This window comes from Diorhabda sublineata, chromosome 6, assembly GCF_026230105.1.
Source record: "Diorhabda sublineata isolate icDioSubl1.1 chromosome 6, icDioSubl1.1, whole genome shotgun sequence".
In the NCBI taxonomy this organism is placed as follows: domain Eukaryota; kingdom Metazoa; phylum Arthropoda; class Insecta; order Coleoptera; family Chrysomelidae; genus Diorhabda; species Diorhabda sublineata.
Genome location: NC_079479.1, coordinates 3,783,738 through 3,810,062, shown reverse-complemented (window position 1 = coordinate 3,810,062; position 26,325 = coordinate 3,783,738). Strand labels below are relative to the sequence as shown.

At 31.3% G+C, this 26,325-nt stretch overlaps 1 protein-coding gene across 1 annotated transcript in view; it reads left to right on the top strand.

The window, feature by feature from the left end:
- Window positions 1-26,325, top strand: part of LOC130445990 (homeodomain-interacting protein kinase 2) — a 56,302-nt gene that overhangs the window by 29,349 nt on the left and 628 nt on the right. The window contains exons 8-17 of the mRNA XM_056781935.1: window positions 1,225-1,335; window positions 1,579-1,764; window positions 2,803-3,060; window positions 3,131-3,442; window positions 3,508-3,681; window positions 4,148-4,480; window positions 5,260-5,487; window positions 5,561-5,856; window positions 7,635-7,820; window positions 8,753-26,035. Of these exons, the coding sequence (XP_056637913.1) occupies window positions 1,225-1,335; window positions 1,579-1,764; window positions 2,803-3,060; window positions 3,131-3,442; window positions 3,508-3,681; window positions 4,148-4,480; window positions 5,260-5,487; window positions 5,561-5,856; window positions 7,635-7,820; window positions 8,753-8,948 (2,280 nt within the window). The 3' untranslated portion in view covers window positions 8,949-26,035. The remainder of the gene's footprint in view (window positions 1-1,224; window positions 1,336-1,578; window positions 1,765-2,802; window positions 3,061-3,130; window positions 3,443-3,507; window positions 3,682-4,147; window positions 4,481-5,259; window positions 5,488-5,560; window positions 5,857-7,634; window positions 7,821-8,752; window positions 26,036-26,325) is intronic.

The window sequence follows — 26,325 nt, the reverse complement described above, 5'->3', positions numbered from 1 at the left end:
TTGTTATTCTTCCTACATCTTTTTGTTTCTTTATAAACAACCTAATTTACTTTCCCCCTAACATCCTTTGTCTGTAATTAGTACTAACAAATAGTGATGTGGACCTGGCAAATGCCCAGTAATTTACCCATAATCTTTTTAAATGCTTTGATATTTACGAATTTTTTTAAAAAATGATTTTCAATCTTACCTAACCTAACTTTACCAAGTAAAATCATACCTTCAGCCAAAAATAAAGAGGAGGAATCTCGATGATGATGATGATGTATTCTGGGTGAGAATTGACAAAATAAAAAAAGCTGATGAAGCTGATTGTTCATATAGAATCTAATGAGCCACAAATTCATAACCCAGAAACAAATCTCATTGGAAAGCTTCCGTCCTTTCCACTGCAAACTGCAATTCTAACGAAATTCAAGATTAGAAAGGAATTTGGCATCGCATCAATTCACTTAGCAACTAATCTTGATGATAAAAGAGCCAAAAATAAAGAAGAGGATTCTCGATGATGATGATGATGTATTCTGGGTGAGAATTGACAAAATAAAAAAAAAGCTGATGAAGTCGATTGTTCATATAGAATCTAATGAGCCACAAATTCATAACCCAGAAACAAATCTCATTGGAAAGCTTCCGTCCTTTCCACTGCAAACTGCAATTCTAACGAAATTCAAAATTAGAAAAGAATTTGGCATCGCACCAATTCACTTAGCAACTAATCTTGATCCAGAACAAAGATGTAAATTAAAATCTATTGAAATGCAAAACAGCAAAGCACACAGGCTTAGAGTTACTTCGAGTAATTATTTCAGAGACGAGCAAGGAATTTTGTCTATACAATTTGTGTGGGAAGGACTGGAAAATAATAATTATGTGATGGCGATAATCGAGAAGAATCAGTAACATCTGATGCCACTGAAAGAACATTTAATACATTTTGCTGGATTCACAATAAAAATTACAATAAATATACAAAAAATTTGATCAATAATATATCATTAAACCATATTTGTCATTAAGTATTTATGTATTTCTCAGAAATACATAAATCCCCGGGCATTTTGTAGGGCATATGTCCCAACTTATAAATGAATGACCATTTTGCATCATTACTAACTATTTACAAACAGTAAACTTTTATGGTTCAGTCAGTTTATATTAATTTTGTTCTTGGAAAAAAAATATATATAAAAACGTTGTTACACATAATGATTCTTATTGTAGGAAAGACGGACAACACCTGGTGAAGCCTTAAATCATGCTTTTGTTCGATTGGCTCACTTAGTAGACTACGCACATTGTAATAATGTGAAAGCTAGTGTACAAATGATGGAGGTAAGTATTATAAACATTTTAAGATTACATAATTTAAAAAAAAAAATTTTTAATTAATGGACGAAATACCGAAAAAAGTTTATACTAAGGGTCCTGTCAGAGTATTAAATCTCTATCCACACTCTCTGGATGAGTGTGAAACACTACGGAACTTATACATGAAAACCTTTTTCTTTATTTTTAAACCAATCCATTCAAGTATTTCAAAACGGCAGGTTGTACTTTTTCCGAAAATTTTTATAGGTTTGTCGAAGGAATGATTACAATAATACAACATCCTCATCCCACCATCAACCGGCGCAACAAGCACCATCTTTGGTCGCCAATTTCGTTCCAAATTCAAACGGTAACGTCACGTTCACCATAAACAACCAGCTATCTAACCAGGTTCAGAGGCTCGTGAGGGACAGATCCGGATATGATAATCTGGTATGTAAGCAGTTTGTTGTTTTGTTCGTTAACCTTTTGATGATATTTTTTTCTCTTCCTGTTTCTAATCCGTTAAATTAATTCTGATAGGGGATCTTGTGGATCTTTGCATCGAATTATGTATTTACTTTTAGTTTTCACAAAATTTTTGAGTAGTACAAATAACATTTGATACAAATCTTATCAATGACTTATGGGTATATAATGAATTATTCCACCATGATTTTTTAAGATAATTTGAAATTTCTTGGAAGCTTGGAAGCAACTATCTTTGTACCTTGTCAACCTGCGATACCGCAATCTTAGAGGCGTTACTAAACGTGATTCCCCTTCGCCTTATAGTGAAGAAAGAGGCATTTAGCGACGCCCAAAGACTAATCCAGACAATGAAACTAAAACCAGGAATTCTGGTAGGTCAATTCTAGAGGTAATAAAGCTAGAAAGTAGTGACAAACCAATGAACCAAATGCATAGCATATTGGACAAATATATCACATTCAAAGAATTAACGACCAGCAATCATGGGTCAATAAAAATCTTCTGCAAGCCCGAAGTGTATCTCTGTTACACAAACGGTTCGAAGCTAGTGCGAGGAGTTGGATTGGGTATTTGTGGACCATAATGTAAGCTCTCCATACCACTAAGAATTGTTTGGATAGTAACCTCTCCAAAAAGCACATTCACATTCTCTCAAATAGCTAAGAGGCCTTAAAGGTCCTGAAAGCTATTGAGTTCATATCCAAACTAGTGTGGGAGTGTAAACAAACTCTAACAGCACTAGTTAACAAAAAACGAAGTAACCCTTATGCGGCTATATGTTTAAAATACATTCTCAAACAGTAGTTTACGGCAGGTTAGAATTAATAGTCATTGAGAAGCATTATATTTCTATAATTTCATTGCCTTATTGGTTCCATTGCTAGTTTTTCTTTTTATCAAGATCTCTAGCCTCATTTTCATTCTGTATACTCCAACTTAACCTCATTTTATTTTATAAAGCATTTTGTATATCAGCTAATTATTGATTTTTCTTCTTAGTATCAAATATATAACGGTAGAACTGTCGGTAGACAATATGCCACTAGTAGTAGGGCAGATCCATTCCAACATCAACTTGTCTCGAGCATTTTATGTCCTGCTGGTTATCAAGGTATGGGTGGTTCGCCTGCAAAACATGTAACCGTGGTTCAACAACAACAATTGCAGATACAACCTCCGATTTTAAGCCAACCGGGTCAACAACAATATGTGCCAGTTAGTGTGGTCGAACCTAGTGGTAGACAAATGCTATTAACCGTAAGTACATGTCAATTATTATATTCCGATTAGGTTATATGAAGTTAATTATGTATTTTGTTATTTTTAGAATGCCGTACAGACATCCTGGCCGACAAATCGTCAACAAATGGCTATAGTTCCTTCGTGGCAGCAACTTCCACCTCAACATGCCGCCATACAACAACCTCTACTATCCGAAGCCGAATGGGGTCGTCCATTGTTGGTCGATTCGTCTGCCATCCTTCAAGAACAGCGCCCCGTATTTCCAGTGGATGTCACAGCGGAAGTTTATAATCCAACTATAGTCGATCATACAGGAGCCTCGTGGAGTAGCAAAAGGAGTTCCAAAAATCATCATAGTCAACAATCTGGAGGACATCATAGCCATCATCATTTAATGGTAAATCATATTTTGACGATACTCTACTTGGATGAAAATAAACGTTATTTATATTTTTTTTATAGGTACCGTCTCACCATAGATCTCAACACGATAAAAAAGAACAAACGCAACTGAGTCCAGTTAAGAAACGAGTAAAGGAAGGCACTCCACCATCAGAGCAGATCAGTTACTCGAGCAGCAGCAGCAGAAGGAATCACAGTCCCACAAATCAATGGCATCATTCGTCATCTCATCAAGTAAATAATTCAACATATCTCCAACTTTATTTTCTTATTAAAATTGAGCATAACTAATTATTGTAAAATTTTTCTTCTTATTTATTTAAACAGTTTTTAAAGGTGAATTCTAAATTCATAAACACCGTGTTTCTCACTTAATTAATTTATGCACTAAACACTTAACTATTCGCTATTTATAATAGTTATCTGTTAACACTCAACTATTTACCATTCACTCAAAGATAAACAAGCGCCTATTTATACAAAACGGATATCTCGAAAATTCGGGTTCTAAAATGTAAACAAATAAAATTTAGAAATAATTGATTCTATAAAAACAACCATAACATACTGTAAATAAGTTATTGGAAATTTAGACCCGGCGCGTCCACCAAATTTTAGATTCTATTACCATAAACTAACATGGCCAGGTTGACGGTTTATGTCATAGACAAATTAGTAATATTTTTTTTTTATTATTTAGGTTTCTTCTCATGATCATCATACTCAAACGGTTCATCATCACCATCACCACCACCACCACAACAATAGTAGTGCCGCCGCGGTCGCTGCGATTCCTTCGAAACAACACACTATTACCATTAACGATACACCATCGCCTGCAGTTTCTGTTATAACAATATCCGATAGCGAAGATGAAGTAACTCCGGGGAAAAAATCTATACACACTACCACTCAAACTCAACCATTAGCACCGCCCCCGCCGGTAGCCGCGGTTCAAAGAAAGAATGTTATTAGTTGTGTTAGCGTTCAAGATAGCGACAACGAGGAAAGGAATTCGGCTAAGGTTAGCAAGGTGAGATAAATAAGGTTTTTATTATGCAAAATTATTTATTTTGACAATAGTTTAATCAAAATGAAACAATGAGAGTTCTATATGGAAAACCAATCCTTTGGTTCGTTTACCACCGCACTTTGGAATTTCCAAAATAAACAAAATCCTTGGTGAAGGAGTTTATCTTTTTTCGATATTCTTTGCCACTGTACCGGGTGTATGTTTGTCAGCTTACAGTCGGCCAGACCAGACTTTCCTTTGCGTCCTCGTGAAGATAAAGCTTTCTTTCCTTGAATGTTTGAACGTTTTGAGCCAGATAAATCATTCACCATGTAACGGTCATTCTAAAGTATGTTTTAACGACAAAAGACACCTTAAAATCGAGGTTCAAGTTTCCTTCTTTGTCCCTCATTAGGTCCCTTTGATTTTTTGACAAGTGACAAGTTCCTGATGGGAACCATTAGGATCTGGTTGGGTGATACAAAGTGTCTCACATTAATGTTTCGGATTATCAAATTTTTGTCTTGTATTAATGTAACTGTGAAAAATTATGAATTTAGCTATCCAACTTAAGGATTATTGTATTTGTTAAGATGTATGGTACACGATCCTAATGGAGCTCTATTAACGTATCGAATTACTTACTTTTACTTTATATCGATATGACTCTAACGACCATTCATATTTATAACCTTTTTGTACAATTGAATTTTAGTATTTACGTTATAACTGAAACTTATCATTAACCTTGCTCGTAAAAATCAAACAAATTTTTTTATATAAAATTATCATTTGTTTAGGCTACAAGTCATACGCATAGCTACAATCCTGTCATCAAAAACGAACCTTGTCAAAATCAAAGCAGTAGTCACAACAGTAATACCAGCAGCATCAATTATGCTTCACAGAAGAAAAGAATATTGGCAAAAGCACAATCTGAATGTATGTTAAATGTTCCAACAAAACAAGAACCAACTGATTACAATTATTTACAACATTGCGGATCTGCATGCAAGGAACCTGTACAGGTAATTATAATATAGATTTTTTTTTTAATATGAACATTGATATTTTAACTTCGAAACAATATTTGATTTGTAGTCCTATCAGTATGTCAGTACATCTCAGCACGATCAACCGACGTATTCAACAAGCGATAAAAGAGTCTCCTGGGCTCCACCTGTAGCCCATAACACCTCGAGTCACTCTAGACGACATTCTGCAGTACCTGTAGTCAGTCTACAAGAATACGCAGTACCCGCTCAACCTCATAATGAGTATATTCAACCGCCGGCGGCTCATTCTACCAGAGATACCTTAACCGTCGCCAGAGAACAACATTTATTAGCTCCCGGAAAGAGTTGGGGACCACCACAAGCTATACATCCCAGTTATAGGTAAGTGATTCACAAAAAAAGTATTGGGCATCATTTTAGCAGTAGGGGAACAAAGTTTGTATGGAGTAATGTAAAGTTTATTTGGAATTTATTTAAAAGTAATAAAAACACTAACCAAACTTTTGTTAATTAAATTAGAGCAGCAAATGATTGAATTATAGGCAGGTCTATTCATAGAGACTTAATCTTTAGGTACAAGTTTTTATCAAGAAATCTTCACGAAAAGATGCACTAGCTATGTATCAATCAACCCTAATTGAGTGTTTTCCTACATCTTGTAGCTTGTCTGTAATTAGAAATAGGCAACCTAACGCTTTTACCACGGCTGTGCTTTCTATTTACCAAAAATATAATTGATCTGGACGTTATATTGAGAGGATTTATTAGGCAGAATATTGATGGTAGTTTGTTGTTTTAGTATGCCGAATGTTTCAATGATCACTTGGATGCATTTTCTTCTTGAATCAAGTCAGTTATTTGACTTTTACAACCTCTTATTTTTAATTGCCTTGTGCTTTTATAAAAATTTCCACTGTCTTCTAAATCTTCTATGGCTACTGTACCTAGTTGGTTTCTTTTCTAGTATTACAATTTCTATTACAATAAGGACTAATATATTAATAACATGTTTTAATCTTCATCCCTGTTTGTATATGGTGAGGTGAGGTTTTCTTCTGCCTTATCTGTATCATAATTGTCAATGTGACTCAGTATATTTCATATTTCCTTATTATTCAGATTCTTCACTTTACCAATTGGTGAGGCCAAAGCTCACACTGAGCTTTGGCCTCCTGGACAATTCGTCTCCAAACTGGTCTGTTCTTCACCAACGTTATCTATCCTCTCACATTCATTGTTTTTAAGCCCATCCATCTAATGCTTCTTTTTCTACTGCTGAATTTTTTGCCTTTCATAATTCTCTAGTACTCGATTCTTTGAATGAGGCCAAATCATCTCAAACTCTGAGCTTCATTGATTTCTCTATTATTTCGGATTCTCCAGTCTGATTTGTTCATTCTAATTCCTCCATATATTCTTCTGATAATTTTTGTCTCAAATATTCTCAATATTTCTTGATCCTTTTGTATCATCACTCAACATTCACCTCTATGAAGAAGGCGATGCCAATCGACCTTTTTGTCGATATCAACATCCCTAATGGTTTGTAACTGCAAGAATAGGGTAGCCACTGACTAGTTTCCACGTTTTTACGTCTCATCAGAGTGGTATAACAAACTATTGTTCGGAGTAAAGATTCCGAACTTGATTCAACTGCTTTTTAAACCCATCCACTTCCACATCTTTTGGTTACAAGTATTATATCGTCAGAATAGGCGATTATTTTTCCACCTTAAATTTCCTTTATGAAGTTGTCCATGCTCCTGGTCAGCTCTGGAACGAATTGCTCTATTCTGTATAGAGTCTCGCATCCTCAGGGTGTGCTTGGTGTGGAGTCAAAGGCCTGTTCAAAATATTCCGAAGAGAGGTAGCACGTCGAATGTTTGTTTCTTAATGTTGTCCGGACTTATGTTTGAATCTATATCGCCTTGTTACTTTTTTGAGTACCATTCTACAAGACGACTTATATCACTTGAATGCAACTTGATATTCTATATCTGTATAAATATGGATTCCAATAAGTAAATATTTCTTATCACTCTAGAATCTACTGTAGGTATTTCATTTGTGCATGATGAGTTAATTAAATTGTATCGATAACTGAGGGTATATAATTGAATTGCATGTGTAAGTTTATATTTTGACATCCGTAATTGTAGACACGGCCAGGCTCATCTGTCACCCCAACCGTTATCGGCTGCTCCAAGGCTATCGCCCCAACATCCGTTGGCAGCGGCAGCCGGTCAGCCACTTTACCATCAAACTGAACTTTATCGAAGACCCGTCTACGTAACTACCACCCAACCCGCCTATCTGCCTACTACGCACCAGGTAGCGCCAGCTGGGTAAGTACTAGATATTGGATTTAGATAATTAGTTGAGAGTAGATTATTTAGAGGTAAATATTTTTTTTTCTAAATGAAATTTGTAACGTAACTAATTATTATTGCATGCTATTGTTGTTCTGATAGTGATTTAATTGGTTTATGGTATTTTCCAGTTAACATGTTCTATTTATTTCAATTAAATCAATAACTCCCTAAATATTTTTAATTCATAGATATTTTGTTGGTTTCCCGATGCAATTTTTTCATGTTTCAAATGATCTAGGAACTTGATAGCATGAAAAAACTATTGTATTGGAAATTGGAAGTGACAAATAAAAACCCAAATGACCGATATTACTCAATCAATCTCTATCTGCGCAGACAGCAGAGCTGCCTTAATAGCTGATACGGTGTGTTCTAGACCTGTGCTAAAATGTAAAAAAGTCAGATATATCATTTTCTCCAAATAAAGATAAAAAAGTGTTCAGATGAGAGATATTTATATAATCAGATCGAATATACTGCAATGGTTGGACCATTTGTAAAGAAAGGACTCGAATATACTAAATACTAAAGAAGTAATGGAAGGATGTTTCATTATAAGAAACAATTAATGGACTAGAAAAGTTTAGCATTAGCAAATTCTCAAGGCTATAGACTTAACAGTCCTTTCCTGATTCTATTTATGGATTGTTTTTTGAGAATACCTTTAGACACCTGAAACTTTTATTTCTTTTCGTTTGGTTTCTTCAGGATGGTTAAAAATTCTAACAGATGCTTGTTTTTTTTCAAAGTATGTCTTACTTTGTTAGTTTATCAAATATAGTTGGTTTTAGTTTAATAACAAACAGTGTAGTTACTTTATTCGTATCTGGTATGAAATAAGTGTGACAAATTTTTGTTTTTAAATTATACAAAAAAAGTATTAATTGTAAATATTTATTTATCAGCCGCGCGCTACCTCCGCCACCAGCACACCATTCGAGTGCTAGACCAGTTTTAGCCAGCCACGCCAGCCATCCGTTACCCGCCCATTTGCAGTTTCCGTCGCATGCTCAAGTGGCGGCAGCTTCATATGGATTCGCTCCACTTAGCCCTGCCAAGAGTCATCAATATCAACCTGCAAGTTTGTGGTTCGCCGAATGATAACGAAATAAAAATATATATAAAAATTGAAGAAAAAAAACTATAGGATCTAAACTGGACGCCGCTCAAATTTTGGTCCGGTTTTACAAAAGTTGTATTTAATTTTGGTTGTTAGTTTTATGTTTGGTATTACTTACGTTTAGTTGTATTTTGGTATTTTACGGGAAATTCCCAAATATATAAATGAATAGTTTGCATATTTTACTAAATAACAAATTTGATATAGTTAGTACTCATAGACATTTAATTTTTATTTAAATTATTTAAAAAATCCAAATTTTGCTAAACGTATTTACGACCAAATTAGTGTTACTGAATAGTGCCTATGTTTTAATCATATTATTTTATTTTTCATGTATTGTGTGTTGGATTTTTAAAAATGTTTAGAATTTCACAACTTATTTTATAACGCAATCGTAATTTGTATAAGAGGGTAGTTTTGTGCAATTCGATTGTTTATTATTCGCAACCCTTTCGCTGTATGTATAATTCGTTATTCTATTGCTATCGGTCTTTCTATTAAGTTTCCGATACCTTCCTTCCGTCCAATTTTCTTCGATAAATCCATTTTCAAATCCGGCTCGAAGGACCAGAAATAAGAATATTCGGTATTGCATAAATTGCGTCTTATAGGAAGTTTTAAAAAGCGAAAGGGTTGATTCGATTGAAAAATATTTTATAAGGGGCTTAATTCTTAACAATGTTTGGCGTTTTTCTTATTTTTTTAATTTAAGGTATTCTATCTTGCTATTTATACAAAACAAAGGGTATTAATATATGTTTAACTTGATTGTTTTATTATAATTTTAGATTATTTTCTGGTGTTTTTTTGTAAATATTTAGATGTTACACTGGAAAATAACCCGCATCTCATTTATATACTTATACTGCCTCCATATCAAAATAAAAACAGTTTAATTGGACGTCCGCTCCTAATTATAGTGGATCTTATAAGCATTTTTTTTCTTAAATTATATTTAGAATAGTTTCATTAAAAGTAATCTTTTAATTTTTGTTCCGCTATTTTATTTTTTATTATATAGCCTATGTGTTTCGGTGTATAATCTAATTGATAATTTAGACGCCGAAGTAGCTGGCATTCCTTTTTGTTAACCTTAATTTTAGATGTAATCTCTTCTCGACACGAAGATGTAGCAATTTAGTTTATTATTAACGGGCTTGTTTTAAAGCTTGTATATTTTATGTAGTAGCAATCACTTCTTTCATTTTTCAATACTTGATGTTATAATTACATTGAAAATGGAAAAGATGAAACTGAAACGCGTGTACATAGTTAGTTCGTTGCTTTATTTGTAATCTTGATATGTGACATTTGGCGTCCGAAACGCCAATATAATCATTAGATAAAATGTAAAATTTTGAACGATTTCAAGAAATTCAACCACCAAATGAAAACGATGAGTGATTCTTTCGTTTTATACAAATTATATGTACCTGGAATTTTTCTATAAAAATATTCTCCATACCATAGAAACATCAATTTTTTTTTCTTTCAAACTATTGACTAGCAGAACAGTGTCTCTATTTACTGCTATCCATTCTGTTACTTCCGTATATTGCCACTAACTGGGATATTGAGCTTTTTCGATATAAATAAATCATATACAAATAGAGTAATGAGAACATTCCATGAGATCATCCTCAAAATGGAATCGATACCTAGTTAAGTATATGAACCTTTTTAATATATTTGGAGAACGCAATCGTAGTTTGCTCTGAACCTTAAAATGACTACTAGCGCTTTTTTGGTTCCCATATTGTTAGGAAACACTAATTTGATCCCTGATGTGGTTCAGTTTCCTAAACGTTTTGTAATTAGAACATTCCTTGGGATCATCCTCAAAATTGATTCGATACAGGGTTTATATTTACCTAGTTAAGTATATAAACGTTTTTAATATATTTGGAGACCAAAAGTTTAGAACAGTTTAATGTTTGAGCGTTTCAAACATTTCTTGAAGTCATTGATACATATATACTTGAAAAAAATTCGAGTCAACGAGTTTTCCACTTAACAAGAAGTTCTAGATACATGATTTAACTGCTGAAATTTCTACTTACAAAGGCGCGATTTCTAAGTATGTTTTTTTATTTGTAAGGTTATATTCATATTAAAACAAATTATATATTAATAAGGTAAACTGTACACTAAAAAAATTCTTGTGATTTAAACAATTTTATCATATTCAAGCTTGTCGAACGCTTTTTTGAGTTCAATAAAACATATAGATAGGGTTATTGTCGTCTATGTATAGCAATTTCCTAAATCGTTATGAAACCCTAATACAATCCTCGTTTTTTTATTTATATCGTAGATTTGTTTGTTTAAAAGTAATATGATTTGAACTTTATTTTTTTTTTAATTTTCCATTACTCTTTCTTGTACGTAGTACAATATTTTTTAGAAATAATTCCAAAGAAAATAAATTTTTAATGGTAAATGTATTCTTACGAATAGAATTTATTTGTAGAATTAATTTTTGTTTTATAAATGCGTGTTTTGAGAATAGGTGAAGTTGAAAATATTTTTTCGCGAAAAATTCAATTTCTGATATTTCATCGTTCAAATTTAAGAAAAAAATATACACATTTTGATTATATTGTATAATTAATTTTATTTTTACTATAAGTTTATAGAATTTCTATTTGTTTGTAAGAATCATTTCTTGATTTTAAAAATCTTTTCCATTTTTTTCATTCGTATTGAAAATGTTGTTATATGCTACTACTTTAATAGATTTTTTCTGTTTAATCAATAATTGATAGAAAACTCTTTTACGCCGTCAGGTGTTTAAAGACTTTTTAGTGGTTTCTGCCTTTCAGCGTTTTAATGGATAATTCCTAGCGATTTTGTATTGTCAAACACTGTATCTAGCTAGTCAATTTTTGCAATTGAGTCTGTGTCAAAAAAAATATGTAGGGGGAACAAAATGTATGTTGTTTTAGATTTCAGTCACAAATAGATACTTTAAAAATCGCTAATTGTATCTTCAGTCCGGCTTTTATACGGATAGAAGTCTTTTTCGACATTTTGGGGTTTCATTTGTTGAAAATAAATTATAAACAAAATAATTACTTAGTGGTGTTTATTATAATGAATATTTCAATGAAAATTCTAGTGTTTAAAAAAATGTTTGATGTGCCTGTAAATGTAATAATCTTTCGTACACTCTATGTTTGACGTTATTTAATGAAAAAAGAAACAACTATGCACTAATTGTCGTAAGTGTTTTCAACAGGGATATAATATACGTCAATATAGTTGTGGAATATATAGTTGTGATATTTAATTAAATGATTGAAAATAATCAATTTTTTTAATGTACAAAATGGATTCTTCTATAACGATACTTGTTTTTAACTCTAGCTAGATCATAAATTGTAAAGTGTCTACATGAAAAGCAACGTTTCACTTCTTCATTTGAGGAACTCGCTGTGTCATTAGAAAAATATAAATACAGTCGCATTTCGTTAATACGAAACTCGAGGGATTCTTAAAAGGTTGAGAACTATCGAATGCAAAGAATATCAAATGGTTTGAAATTTTAACTGACACTTTTGCCAAAGGTTCTGATGTGTCGTCCTCCTCATCTTCATCGCTGATTTTTTCATTTGTATCTGTCGCAGATAAAATTTTGCCATCGGTTAGCGAACCGTAGACAGTAACATCTTCGTCCACTAGAACAAAGTCGGAAAAACTAACACTGACTGATGTCAACCATGAAACCAGATTTTTGAGGCAGTGGAAAATCATGTGGAGGGATACAGTTCCCCATTCCTTGTCAAATCAGTAAAATAGCCATAACATTCCTTGTCAAATCAGTAAAATAGCCATAACATTCGTTTGTGGAGAGATTCTAAAACGAGCTTAACAATTTCTGTACGATAGAACGTCTCAAAATTATTATGAATGATTCCTTGGTCCGATGGTTGTAATTTGGAAATTTTATTCGGAAAAATGAAGTAGGATTCTACGTTCGAGAATATAGAAGGACTGTTATGGACAGTGCAATAAATTAAAAAGAGAAAAATTTTCCACTTTCGTATAAAATGATTTTACTCCTTTGAAACACGGTTTCATTGCTTTTCCTATCACTAAGGGTTTAAATTTTCCTGATCCGTCCATATTTACTGCAAGTAAAACTATCAACCTCTCTACATTGTTTTTCCTATGACATTTTTCATCTTTAAAAGCAAGCGTCTTGTCTGGTAAACAGTATTAAAAATGTTGTAGCAGTTAACCATTGAAAATTTTACGAATGACTTTAGGAAGGGTCTTCATCAGGAAAAATTCATCTAGACTTACTAAAGTGAAGTGTAGCACGCCGAGAAAGCCTTTCTGGTTCAACTATAGAAGGGCGTTGTAGTAGAAAGGTTAAAAATAAGATTGTGCATAGTCCTTTGTAGAAAGAAATGAAATAATTGAAAAAAAATCGATTTTTGATTTTAGAAATTGTTAAAAATATAAAGTTAAAAAAATTTTTTGACCTGCCGTTTGAAGGGGACTCTTAAAACATTATAAACCAACATATTTTGGTACGAGACTCGAAAAAAAAACAAAATAGATAAAGAAATTAAGAAATTAAAATAGAAAAGAAATTTTTGTTGCATAATTTTACAGTTTATTCTAGATTTCCTCACTATTCAGATTCCTTGCTTGGATATTTTATATTTCATTAAATTTATTTTGTACCCCAAGCAATTATTTTGTCGCTAAGATATTTGAAATAAACCTTTCGAATATTTTGAAACTGTGGACATATTTACGGTTAGTGTAGTAATAAATATTTGGGAGTTGATTGATGTGTGGTTATCAGAAGAAACTTTCTTGTACAAAACATTGCCTACAAAATGATGTTTTGATAATATTTCGTTATTCTTAAAGTCGAGATTATCGAAGTGTTGTCAGAGATTTTTTTCAATTAGTTTAGAAATTATATCTTAAAAAAATCTAGATATAGAATTAGAAATATATATAATAAATATATATGGTAGATGTAAAAAATAATATTTTTGGATTGTGTAGAATAGTTTTTTCGGATTACTAAATAATACAAATAATAATATTCAGGTGTTTTTTCGCTATATATATGTAGGTTTTCTTCTCGGAAAAGCACTCTAGACACGAATGATCGCTTTACAATATTTTCAAATTTTAAAAAATAAGTATTATATACATTTAGTTAAAATGGCAAAAAGTTTTAAAAATTGTTTAAAAATAGAGAAGGTAGAGATTTTATTCAAATTTTGGCTCAAAATTTTACCGTTTCTTCTAAAAGTTGTATAAAAGCATAAAAATCATAAAATCTGTGAGTTGTTTCCAACAACGGAATGAAATTAGAAGAATGCACCTGCTAAAAGATCCAAATATTCACAAATATAATTTTCATTCGCAAAATATAATTACATCACAACCAGGGACAAGAACCATTGCCTTACAGTTATTTCTGAAGCAAAAGTAACGCTTAGTAATTTCTTAGCATATTTCTCGAAATAAACAACAATATTTTCTCGGCATTTCTCTAGTAGAAACATACTTTTTAGAAAAAGTGGAATTCCATTAACTCGGTTACTGTAATGCACCTCTAGAGGGTTATATTAAACTTAGATTCATCGTGGTTCACCTGATACCCTTTTATCTCCTACAATTTGGAAACTTAAATATTATCTAACTATTTTTCTATATTTTTTTTCCTTTTATAGCTTATTTTTAAGTATTTCCAACCCATAATGAAGGCAAGGACACCCGCAGAGCATATAATCTCTTCTCCATTATATTCTTTGTAATAGTCGTTACTCCCCATTTCTGGAATCTAATGCTAACAGTACAATATCTAGTGGTCATTCCAATGGTCCCCTGGGCCGCTTGTTTCTTAAAGTTAATTTTTTTCTGTCTTGGCCAAATTACTTTTGATATCGTGCAATCACTTCTATTTGACCACATATCCTGATGGTTGCTTTGTAGCACCGTAACTTGACTCTTTGGCATCCTCTTCTAATTTTTTCTTATCAACTTTAGAGTTTCCTTCCACGCCATAGTTTCCAGGTATTGTATTGTAGTTTTTTTATTTGATTCACCCTTAATAGTCAGGATATTACATCAATTTTTCAGTCTGTACGACTATTTGGATCTACAGATTTTGGTTACCGAGTCAGTTGTTAAAGATTCATAGTTTTTTTATCATTCATGACAAATTTTTCATCCCCTAGTTGTAGGAATATTTATTTTTATCCTAATAATATGCAATTTAGTTTAGGTAGATTTTTTAACTAATAATATAATACTTCAGGTGTTATTGTTAAAATAAAAAACATCTTCGCGATATTATTGTAAATGATCCAAGTGTCTAGATTAAATTTATACTATCCGGGTATATGCATGTAGATGTACAGATTCTTGGACGTTCAGTTCCTCAGCACTTTTATATTTTATTTCAATCAACAGATTTGTATATATATTTTTTAACGTTGTTGGTTTAGAGATCTTTTTTCTGTGATTGTCAAAATTTCTTTTGTATATATTTTCATTTTTTGGCATGTACATTTGGGGGAATGGATGGGGTGGAGGTCAGGCCTATTTGTTCTTGAGAAGAAATCGATGGTAAAGATTTAATTGAATAGACAAAAATGTTCGAAAAGAAAATATGCTTGTGAAACTTACCATTTTAATATATTCTTCAAAAATAACCAGTAGATTTTTCATTCCGTTTAGTAAATAAGATTAAAAGTGAAGTTATAATTTAAAACAAGACAAAATAGGTAATTATATAGCTTCTTAACCACTGTCAATGAGGCTTAGATCCGGTGAACAAACAAGCCATTTTGAAACTGGTATGTTTCCAATAGTAAAACTTAGAGTAAATGCTTTGTTATATTTAAAAATAGATTTATCTACACTTTTTCCAAAACCTAACATCAAAATCAGCTTAAAATTTTGATTAAATTGAGAGTAATGGAGTTTTTGCTTCGATCATAATACCTCACCTGAACTTCACAGTGTCTCTGTTTACATTTTGAGATAGATTTGGCAACCTGGAAACTGGAGCTCCAAGTACTTCAATCAGTTGATCACTTCAATTAAGGCACTGAAAAGGGCACCATTTCCAATTTTCCATTGTCCAGTTTCGTTTTTAAAAGTTATGCAAACATGAACAATCCCAAGAAATCGTTTCAAAATGGTGGTTTACAGAAATTATCATTTCAGGTCTGTATTTTTCCTAGAAATAAATCAAAGAAATTCTGTTATTCACAACTCTTCTACGACTTTGCTATAGCCTGTTTTTCTTGAATCAACTTCTCGTTCAAATATAATCATGCTAGATTATAAATTTTGTCGATATACTCATCAGTGCTTCTAATTATTCAAATTTTTAAATTTATTGCTAAATATTCTTCTGCTCTGAGATTTTTGCTAAGGTCGAGCTGAATGTTCTACCAGCCTACGCTACGAACTAGTGCTGGCATGTACTAACACCTACTCTACTTATGACCCCCGCGGAAACCGTCATTACTAACAGGCATTAGCTCTTCTTTATTACTTTCCTGCATTACCCAATCAATGCTGGTTGGTTGAAGGATCAGATTGACAAATTGGGGTCTTCTTGTTCTTCGTCCTGGTAATTTCGGCACGAACCTACGTTCCTCTGTAAATGGGAGCTTGCTGTTACATAGCATGAAGCCTTAGACTGTGTGTCATTTTTGACGTTCTTCTCGATCTTTGTCTTCAAAGCTAAGCATTGCTTCGATCAAGGTTTTAAGCGTGATACCTTATCCAACATTAAAAAAAACATGCTCTGAGTATTCCTAACTCATTGTGGAAAAATATAGGGATACTTATTTGATTAGTGGCATGTCCTAAATTTTGATCTGCGGGTGAATCAGGAAATAAGCTCACATAACTTCCAGGGGGTTAGGGGGAGTTCAAAATGTTTTTAAATTGTTTTGTCTTGGCTCCTCAGAGAGTGCTATTTGTTATTACAATTAGATTCTACTTATATCTTGCAAGATATAAATTATTTGATTTTTTTATTTTTTTGGCTTTGACGGGGGACCCTCCTAACGGTTTCACAAGTCAATTTTCTTGAAATATGTAAATTTTTTTATATTTTATTAAAGAAATGGTTTACCTTGGGTCTATGCGAAATACTATGAAATAGTGAATTGGGGTTATAATCTCAAAATGAAAATGAATTTAGTTTACACTAGTGTCAAATGTATAACTTTTCTAGTTCGTTAAGTATTTCGTGTAGATCGTTGGGAAAGTATAGTACAGTTTATGAGGATATACTATTTTCTTTACTAGTTGTACAATATACTATTGTACCTTTTTCTTCTATAGAATTAAATCGATAAGATGTTAACGATTTTGCCAAATGTTACAGACCTTATTCGCTTTAACTAGTTTTAATAATATTGTAACCGCCTTATTGAGAGACAAATATTAGTATTTTAGACTCTTTAAAAGTCTTTTTAGATATGTATATTGTTTAGACCTTTTTGCTCTCATTTTTTCCCAAATAATGCACAGGGTTTCAATATAGATTTATCAAAAAAAAAAAAAAATAAATAAATTAACAGCGAATTAGCGTAGTTGCCAAAATTTTATAGTCATCGAATTAATTTTTTGCTTCTTACAATTTATTTATGTTAAGTTTCTTTTTTTGGGGCTTTCGTTAGTATTACTTAGTATTTTATTTTGATGTCATATATATGTAACTGTGAAATAACCTTTTTATTATTCATTACTAAACTTCGTACCTTTAATTAATATTTATTTGGAGGTAATTTTGACTTGAAAAATAACAAAAGTTTGTTACTATGCAAATTCATAGAGATTATTTTTAATAACATGTACTTAGTACCCGAAACTTTATTATTTTTTAAATTGCATTTTATACAATTCATCCCCTAAATTAGTAGAATTTATCTTAAATAATGTAATTTCTGGAAAAATTTGTAACAAACTGATAAATAACAAAATCATCATCAATAAGGGGGTGATAATCTTTCATTTAGCTCTATACTTTATGAAAGTTTTATTTCGGTCCTTATTCTCTGAGGCTAAAATCATTTCTGGTCCTTTAGGCTGCTTTTTTTTACTAAACCTTCTGAACTGTTGTTAGTTACTACTATCTATTTACCCCTTATTTAATCTAGTCTTGTTATTACCTCCATTTTCCCGATATATTCATTTGACAAGTATTTTAATTCTGTTCTACTAGTTTATGATTTTTCACTGATTTTTTCCGTATACTTTCAGTTACCTTATTTTATTTATTTTGTCTAGCCCCATATGTTTTAGTATCTTTAACAATATCTTCATCTAACAATTGGCTCTTTTCTATTTTGACTCTAATATAAGTTTCTTTCTTTCACCGATGGTTACATCTGTGTCTGGAACATCTAGGTATGCTCGGTGTACTAATATAGCCTCATCAATTTCATTATTTTCAGTTTTTGGATCTTATCCTACTGATTTAGTTGAATTCGATTTATTCATTCCTCACTTTGTCTAGTCTCATCAATTTCACTGTTTTTCACCAAATCTTTATATGACTAGTGTTTTTTGTATTTTCAATTATTGTACAATCCAATTCACACCCTTAACTGGTGCTTTCTGGGCATATTTGAGGATCACAAAGCATAAAAAAGAAAAACAATATCTGTATCAATTTCCTCATCAACAATAATGTTTTCATCTTCTTCATTGTTGAAATCTTCGGTTTTACAAATCTCGAAAAAATTTTTACGTCTCGTGGTTTCTCCACCCTTGTCCAAAGTGCTTTTTAAGTAGTTTCGCAACATCCTTTACTTTTGCAGCTTCAAGGCTAACCCCCTTGTTAATGGCTTTTTCTTTTATGTGACAGATTTTGCTTGACAAGTTTCAGTTGTATAAGAGACATTTCACCCGAAACCAGAATGTTTTTTTTTTTAGTATAATCCTTTTTGATGGACTGAACTTGAAGTGCCTTTTTTGCACTTTCAGATTCAGATTTCCAGTATTTAACCGGGACAGTGACTCCAACATGATGAACGGTTCCACCGTTATCCAGTACCCTTCTGGCTTAAGAATAGTGTCCTTTTTTTTCAAATCTGTTTCAATCAATCCAAACACCCTGTGGAAAATAAAGCATTAAAGCTAAACAAATCGCAGAGGATCGTGGGTAGTCACGTGACGAAACTAGGCGCTCCTATTGGCGGATTTTGAAACTGAAAATGGCGTAACTGCCTTTAGACTTGGCGGAAATTGCAACTAAACCTCAACTCTCAGATAACAGTTGTACTGAATTTGGCAATAACAAACTCAACTTCGAAAAAATATGGACTTGAAGGGTTTTGATTCTAGGTACCCCAATAATTCAAAAATTCAATTTATCGGTTAGTTTATAACTAGTAAAACAGTAATTTCACCGAAGGAGAGATTTTTTGAAATTTTTAGTTTGTTACAAATTTGAGCAACGATACACGTTACATTTCTCGATTTAAAAACATTTTAATGTAAGTCAATAAGTGCAGAAATTCAAATCAAAAACAATTTCTTGTTAATATTCATATACCTCAGGAAACTGCACCTTATAAAATGTACAATTTTGGGTACGCATAATGATTAAAAATATTAATTTTTGGGCAATATGTTTTGTATATATACATATAATATAAAGTTGGGTTGGTTATGTATTTATATATTAGTTACCATATATAGAGATGCGCTTATAACGGTTGTAGTTCAATTGCAATTTTTATTAATACTAATTTTTTTTTTCATTCATATAGGTCTACATGTTTCTCAATAGATATCAGAGAAAAATAGTTTGAATCTTTTTAATCACTTCCAATATTAAGATATAACAAATATTTAAGATTTTTACTATATATGATCTAAAGGCTGCACTACAAAATAGAATTTTTTAAACGATGTGGCAACATTTCCAAATATTCGTTTAGATTTTTTAGTCTTTCATTCACTAAATCATTTTCAAACAAAAAATTCAGTTAATGGATGTAAATATCGTTAGAGATATTAGGGCCAGTACGGTACTGCACTTTGTTTACAATGTTGTCAAGTGAAATTTTATATTCACTTCATTTATTTTGGTAATATAAGAACAGAGCCTCTGATTTATTGATTAAGGAAAACAATTTTTAATCAGGGTGGCCTTAAAAAGTGTAACGGATACCTAAATGTAAAAATTACGAGGGGAGCGCTATCTGTCAATTTTCTTTCACACTTCAATACAGGTAAACAATAAAACCAGAATATGAATTAATTTTCGTTGTTTCATAAGTAGCATCAAAAACCCTTACCGATTGTATTGTTAGAAGCCAAATTTAGCGCCATCTAGTGACACGTGATTTTCTCCAATAGACTATCGATTTCTTCTTTTCCTTTTTTTAGAAAGCTTCGTTGGATAATATTTGTGTGGGATGAGGAAATTTTTTATAATGAAAAGGATTCATTGGAATTATCCCTGATATAGGAGTCGCTCCTCTGCAGGGCTAAAATTGTGATGGATTCCTTCAAAAAAGAGAGAAATCCGATCATTTTTAAGAAGGATAAAGGATATTTTTTTATAGGAGGAAGGTTTAATGGAGTTGGCCCTGATATAGGAGTTTCTCTTCTGCGGGGCTGTGGTTGAGGCTCGGTTTGAGGATATTTTTTTTTGTTTTCAAAATTTTTCGATCGTTTGACATGACATTTATATATTGTCAACAAATAGCAGGTTCGGACTGGTTAGAATTGGTTTTTTTTTCAAATAAGTACTACTAGAATACTTTTGAGTTAAAAATTTAGAAAAAATGTAGTTAAAAATAGAAAAAAATGATAATAAGCCCAGTTATAGTTTTCTTTAACATAAAAAATTTAGAATGAAGACTATGTTTGATAAAAATGGTTTTGGATGTGTTGCTGTGTGAGTTTTGTAGATTTAACTATTATAATTATTAGTGTTACACAAGACTGGTGTAGAATCATGTCAATATTTTAGCAAATTAGTGGTGTTTGTACACCTTATTAAATGGTGATAGGCTATCTAGTAGTTATTTGTATATTAACTAAAATAACATTGGATTGTCGGAATTATTATTTCGTTTAGACCAATTGTAGGTGATGAAAAAAATAAATTTTTCCAAAATCAGCTTTCAAATGAACTTGAAATTGAAAAAAGATGAAAATTATATGAGTAAGTTTTTGTTAAGATAGTTGACTAAAGTAAAACATCTGCAACTGGCCTAATAAATTTTTTCATACGCAAATCAAAAGTACATTTAACGAATTTTTCTTTTAACTTGAAAATATAGTACAAAATGAGATTTGTTGAAAGTGATTGTATATAAAAAAATATTTATTATAATTGTAAATAGTTTTACCAATGGAATGATTTTTGGTTTGTCTTTTTTTTTAATAGTATTCCGATTGTACGAGATTTTGTTTGTTTATAGAGGCCTTAGTAGTTGAAATAAAACTACGTTATTAAATTTTAATGCAAATCATTTTATTGAAAATTACAGCACTTCCGAAATGTCATTTATAAAATGTAATGTTCGAAAAAAGATTCGTTAAATCTACTAAATTCAATTAACTGCTAATTATTGTATTTGTTCGAGTACAAATTATAAAAATCGTTACAATAATTGTTTAATAACACAACACTGCTGTATAATGTATTATATGTCATTCAATAAACAAAATGTTATATTTAATATTCGTCTTTTAAAGTGTTTGCACATTGAAATTCAAATTTTTCGATTTAAATTAGACAATCTGTAGAAATATTTGTTGTATATCAACTATTACACTAATAAAAAAAATATTTACTTCAATATTTGTGATATTTTGAGATTTTTTAACGAATCCATCAAAATTTATTTTCATTTATTATATGTAACGAAAAAAGAGCTGCAAGTACAAAAAAACATTAGTTCACGTGGTTTTAATCTCCTTGCTAAATTTTGTTATTAATTTGGGTAGAAAAAATAATCTGTCACGTCTGGTTTAACAAATATTTATTAACTCAACTAGAATACTAAAAAAAATTAAAAGTGGCTAATTTTTACCTTCTTTCTATAGCTATTTGATCTCATTTTTCTTATGATAGACCAACAGTAATCCCCTGACATGTTTCCAACCCCAAAATCTTTAATTGCTCATCACTCATACTTTCTAAGTTTTCAGGGAAAAAACTCATATACGAATGCAGAAAATGACTGTATATTACACCTTATGAAAATTTTCCAAATCGCTAACAATTTCTTTGTAATTTCCATATTTTTATTTCCTGCAAAATCTTCCTCAATCATTTTAAATGACTTCCAAGCAGATTTTTCATTAACAGATAAAAAACTCTTAAAACTGAGAATATTTCGTAATTATACGGATTTGTGGGCCAACAAATATCCCCTCTTACAGTTTTCCCTCTGTAGAAAGATTTTTTGTAAATACCGGACTGTTTTTGTCCAAGTTTTTCAGAAAATTTACCATATACTCATTCCGAATAGGTCATTCTTTTTTTACATATGTTTTAATATTATTTGTTTCTTCTCCTATCTTTATATGTCAAGGAAATGTCATTTTTAACAAGCTTGGCACTACTGTAAGATCTAATTAATTTGGAAGAATATTAGGAACCTTTTGCAAACTTTCTACATTTTTTGTTGGTTTTTATGATCAACATTGTGGATTACATCATCTGGATGAACTACTATTTGATATTTATTGGTACTACTCTGGTTACTATTATTTGTTTCTTCTTCTCTTATCTTCGAGTGTCAATGTATGATCTAAATAATTTTGAAAAATACTAGAAACTGTTTGCAGATTTTCTTCGGTGGCAGAATTACACCAAACGAAATTATCTGCAGGTGAGTTATGTGGAATATTTGAGGAATTCTTGATATTATGTAATATTTGCACAAAGAAATTTATTATTGAAACAGTAGTTTAGGTTTAAAATAGTTTCCTAATTTCCAGAAAAAGAAATACTTTGTCATTTTGACATTGATATATATTCCATCAAATATTTTTTATTAAAAAGTATTTGTATTCATTTAAATATCTTTGAATGCCCATTTAATAATGAAAAAATAATTTTCACAAATATTTAAATCAAATTATTCAAGATAATTATTGGTTGGTGTTTCGATTAATGATACAAGTTTTATTCGGTACAGTATTTAACCGAATCATTGAAAGTATCCAAATCAATCATGAAATTAGTGAAAAAAAGGTATTTACTTATTTCAAATTACGTATTATTTAAAGGCATTAAATGACTTATATTTTGATTCGAATATAAAATTGATTGACTTGATTAAATTGGAAAAAATAAAATTTTCACAAGAGAAATAGAAATCTCAAAATATTACTGACTTAGTCCATAACGTTTCGAATGTGTGCTTATAAAATCCCTTCCATATATTTGAAAATTAGATTAAATCTTGGAGACATTGCAGTGATTGAGATTTATTGGTCCTAAAGCATTATTTTTAATTTTAGGTCCTTATTGGGGACTAATAGGAATCATATCAAAAAAATTTGTGCTAAATGGTGTATTTTGGACTACTACTTTTCAGATTTTATTTATAAAAATATTTGTAGTAGGAAATCCGAAATACACGACCGTCAACTTTTCCCAAAAAATATTAATTTTCGCATAAATAGTGAAATAATACTTATAAACATTAGCAGGGTATTCGTTTTGTGTGATTATTTGTAAACGTTCATATTTTCTGAACTAAAACTGACGAGTTTGTTAGAACAACTTTTCGGAATATTCAGAAAAATATGTTCAAAAATTTCGACTGCACATACTGACTGCATCATTAACCTGCCACTGTTGTTAGTTGGACCAAAATAATATGAAACGTGATTATGCTGCCAACAGAAAAAAAATTTCCATTAAATAATCAATTCTTTTAATAATAACAGTGAATAAATAAAACACACTGTATATTTCGGTAGTAATAGTAAATAAACATTGATTAAAAAATTTTGTTTCAACTGTAACCAGCATAATTACCAAAAAGTGTAAAATACAGTTGGAAAAATTTGGAAAAAGGCGTGGGTAGGTCAAATTTACATTTTTTTACAAAAATTAGAAACCATTGGAAAGTAGAAATAATTTATTTGAAGCTGAGAAACTTTTTTCTTCGTTTATTTCCAAGTATTCTTCGAAAAACTTTGTTTACTGATAAATTTGAGGCTATAGAAAATTTTACAAATGGAATTTGTTTTTACTTTCTCGCAATCTTTATATAAAATGAATAAATAAATAATTACGAATGGTGTTATAGGTTGAGAACTGAGTTTTTTAATCCGACGTTTCGACCCTTTATTTGATCATTATCAAGGTTCTGTGTCATATGTATTGTCTATAGATTCCAGTTTAAGATGTAATTTTTGATACAGGGACTTGATGAAGATCAAATAAAGGATGGAAATGTCGGTAATTTGCAAAACTTAGACAGTTTTATGTCGAGTTTTCAACCCACATCATTCGTAATTTCGTCTATTTAGCGAAGTAAAATAGTAAATCACAACATATTCACGCATAGAGCACGTGATCAGGGCTGAAAACCCTAAAGCCGAGCTTGTTACAGGACCGTACTTCATACTTGAGAAATATTTTGCGGTTTCATACAGATAAATTATAAATAATTACGCAGAATTATTATATAATGTGAATGTGAAGTTTGGAAAAGCTATAAAGTGATTTTCCACTTATCAAATGGAATTCTTTAATAGTTTCAGGTCAGAAAATTTAAATGTTTCATTTCGATTGAGACTTAAAAAATATACTCCCGGAAAATTTGCCTTTTTTTCTTAATTTTCTTGTTTTTCATCTTTATCAATATTCAAAATCATTTATATAAGACGCTTTTTATTTGTAGTACATTATGGCGCCACTGATTTGTACCAATAACGATGCCGCGCCGTGTTTCCCCTCTGATGTTTACGTGCTGATCACGCACTGATCATTGTTTTGGTGTACTATTTTTTTTTTCTATAAATAGACTTTAGTTGGGACAATAATATCAATTTTATCACTCATTCCAAATATATCGATTCGAAGATGAAACCTGCACTAAATTTTATCCAGTATATTCATATTATCATGAAAACTTTTTGCTATAACTAATTATCAATGTCAAATAATCGATTTTTGAATAAGTATTGAAAATAAGTAGCTAAATTTGGCAACAACGGGGCAGGTAAGAATACAATTTATTTTCAAAGTAATTCTTATTATGAATATTGGTCTTCTTTTTCAAAATCCGGCCATATGACAATGCAATGTTGCCTAAGTTAAAGTCACTTTTAATTTCAATTATTTCTCTTGAATCTTACTTAATCGAGTCTTTTTTTCAAAATTCTTTCCATAATTTTTTATTGTATTGAAAACTCAAGATCGTGTGTAAATTCCTATTGACTCGTATTGCGTATAAAACGGAAATCAAGATCGCGTTCTCGATTCCCAAAAGATAAATCAAGGTCTAGATTACTTTGTAAATCTACCAAACTGATCTAAATCACGTTCAGGCTCAAAATCAAAGTCCCAGGTCACATACTTGACCAGTAAAAGCCGCCTCAAGATCTAAATCACGTTCGGGCTCTAGAAAATCTAAATACCGTCAGTTTTCAGAAGATCTAGATCATATTCGGGCTCCAGAAAATCTAGATCAGTTCTAGAAAACCGGATTCTAGATCACGATTTGGTTCGGTTGAATCAGAAAATGAATGGAAATCAAGGTCGCGTTCAGGATGCCCAAAACATAAATCTAGGTCTTGATTACGTTCTGAATTTATCGAAATGGGCTCAAGATCAAGATTACGTTCAGATTGAGGACCAAGGAAGTTTAGATCGCGTTCAGATTCCATTAAGTACGGATCACGTACAGTAAAAGTTGCCTCAAGATCTAGATCACGTTCGGGCTATAGAAAATCGAGATATCGTTCAGGTTCCAGAAGATCTAACTCACGTTTGGAATCCAGACAAAATAGAGAGTTCTATTAAACCGGATTCTAGATCACGATTTGGTTCGGTTGAATTAGAAAATGAAAGGAAATCAAGGTCGCGTTCAGGATGCCCAAAAGGTCTTGATTACGTTCTAAATCTATTAAAGTGGGCTCAAGATCTAGATTACGTTCAGATTGGGGATGAAGGAAGTCTAGATCGCGTTCAGGTTTCATTAAGTCCGGATCACGTACTTAATCAATAAAAGCTGTTTCAAGATCTAGATCACGTTCGGGCTATAGAAAATCGAGATATCGTTTAGGTTCCAGAAGATCTAACTCACGTTTGGAATCCAGACAAAATAGAGAGTTCTATTAAACCGGATTCTAGATCACGATTTGGTTCGG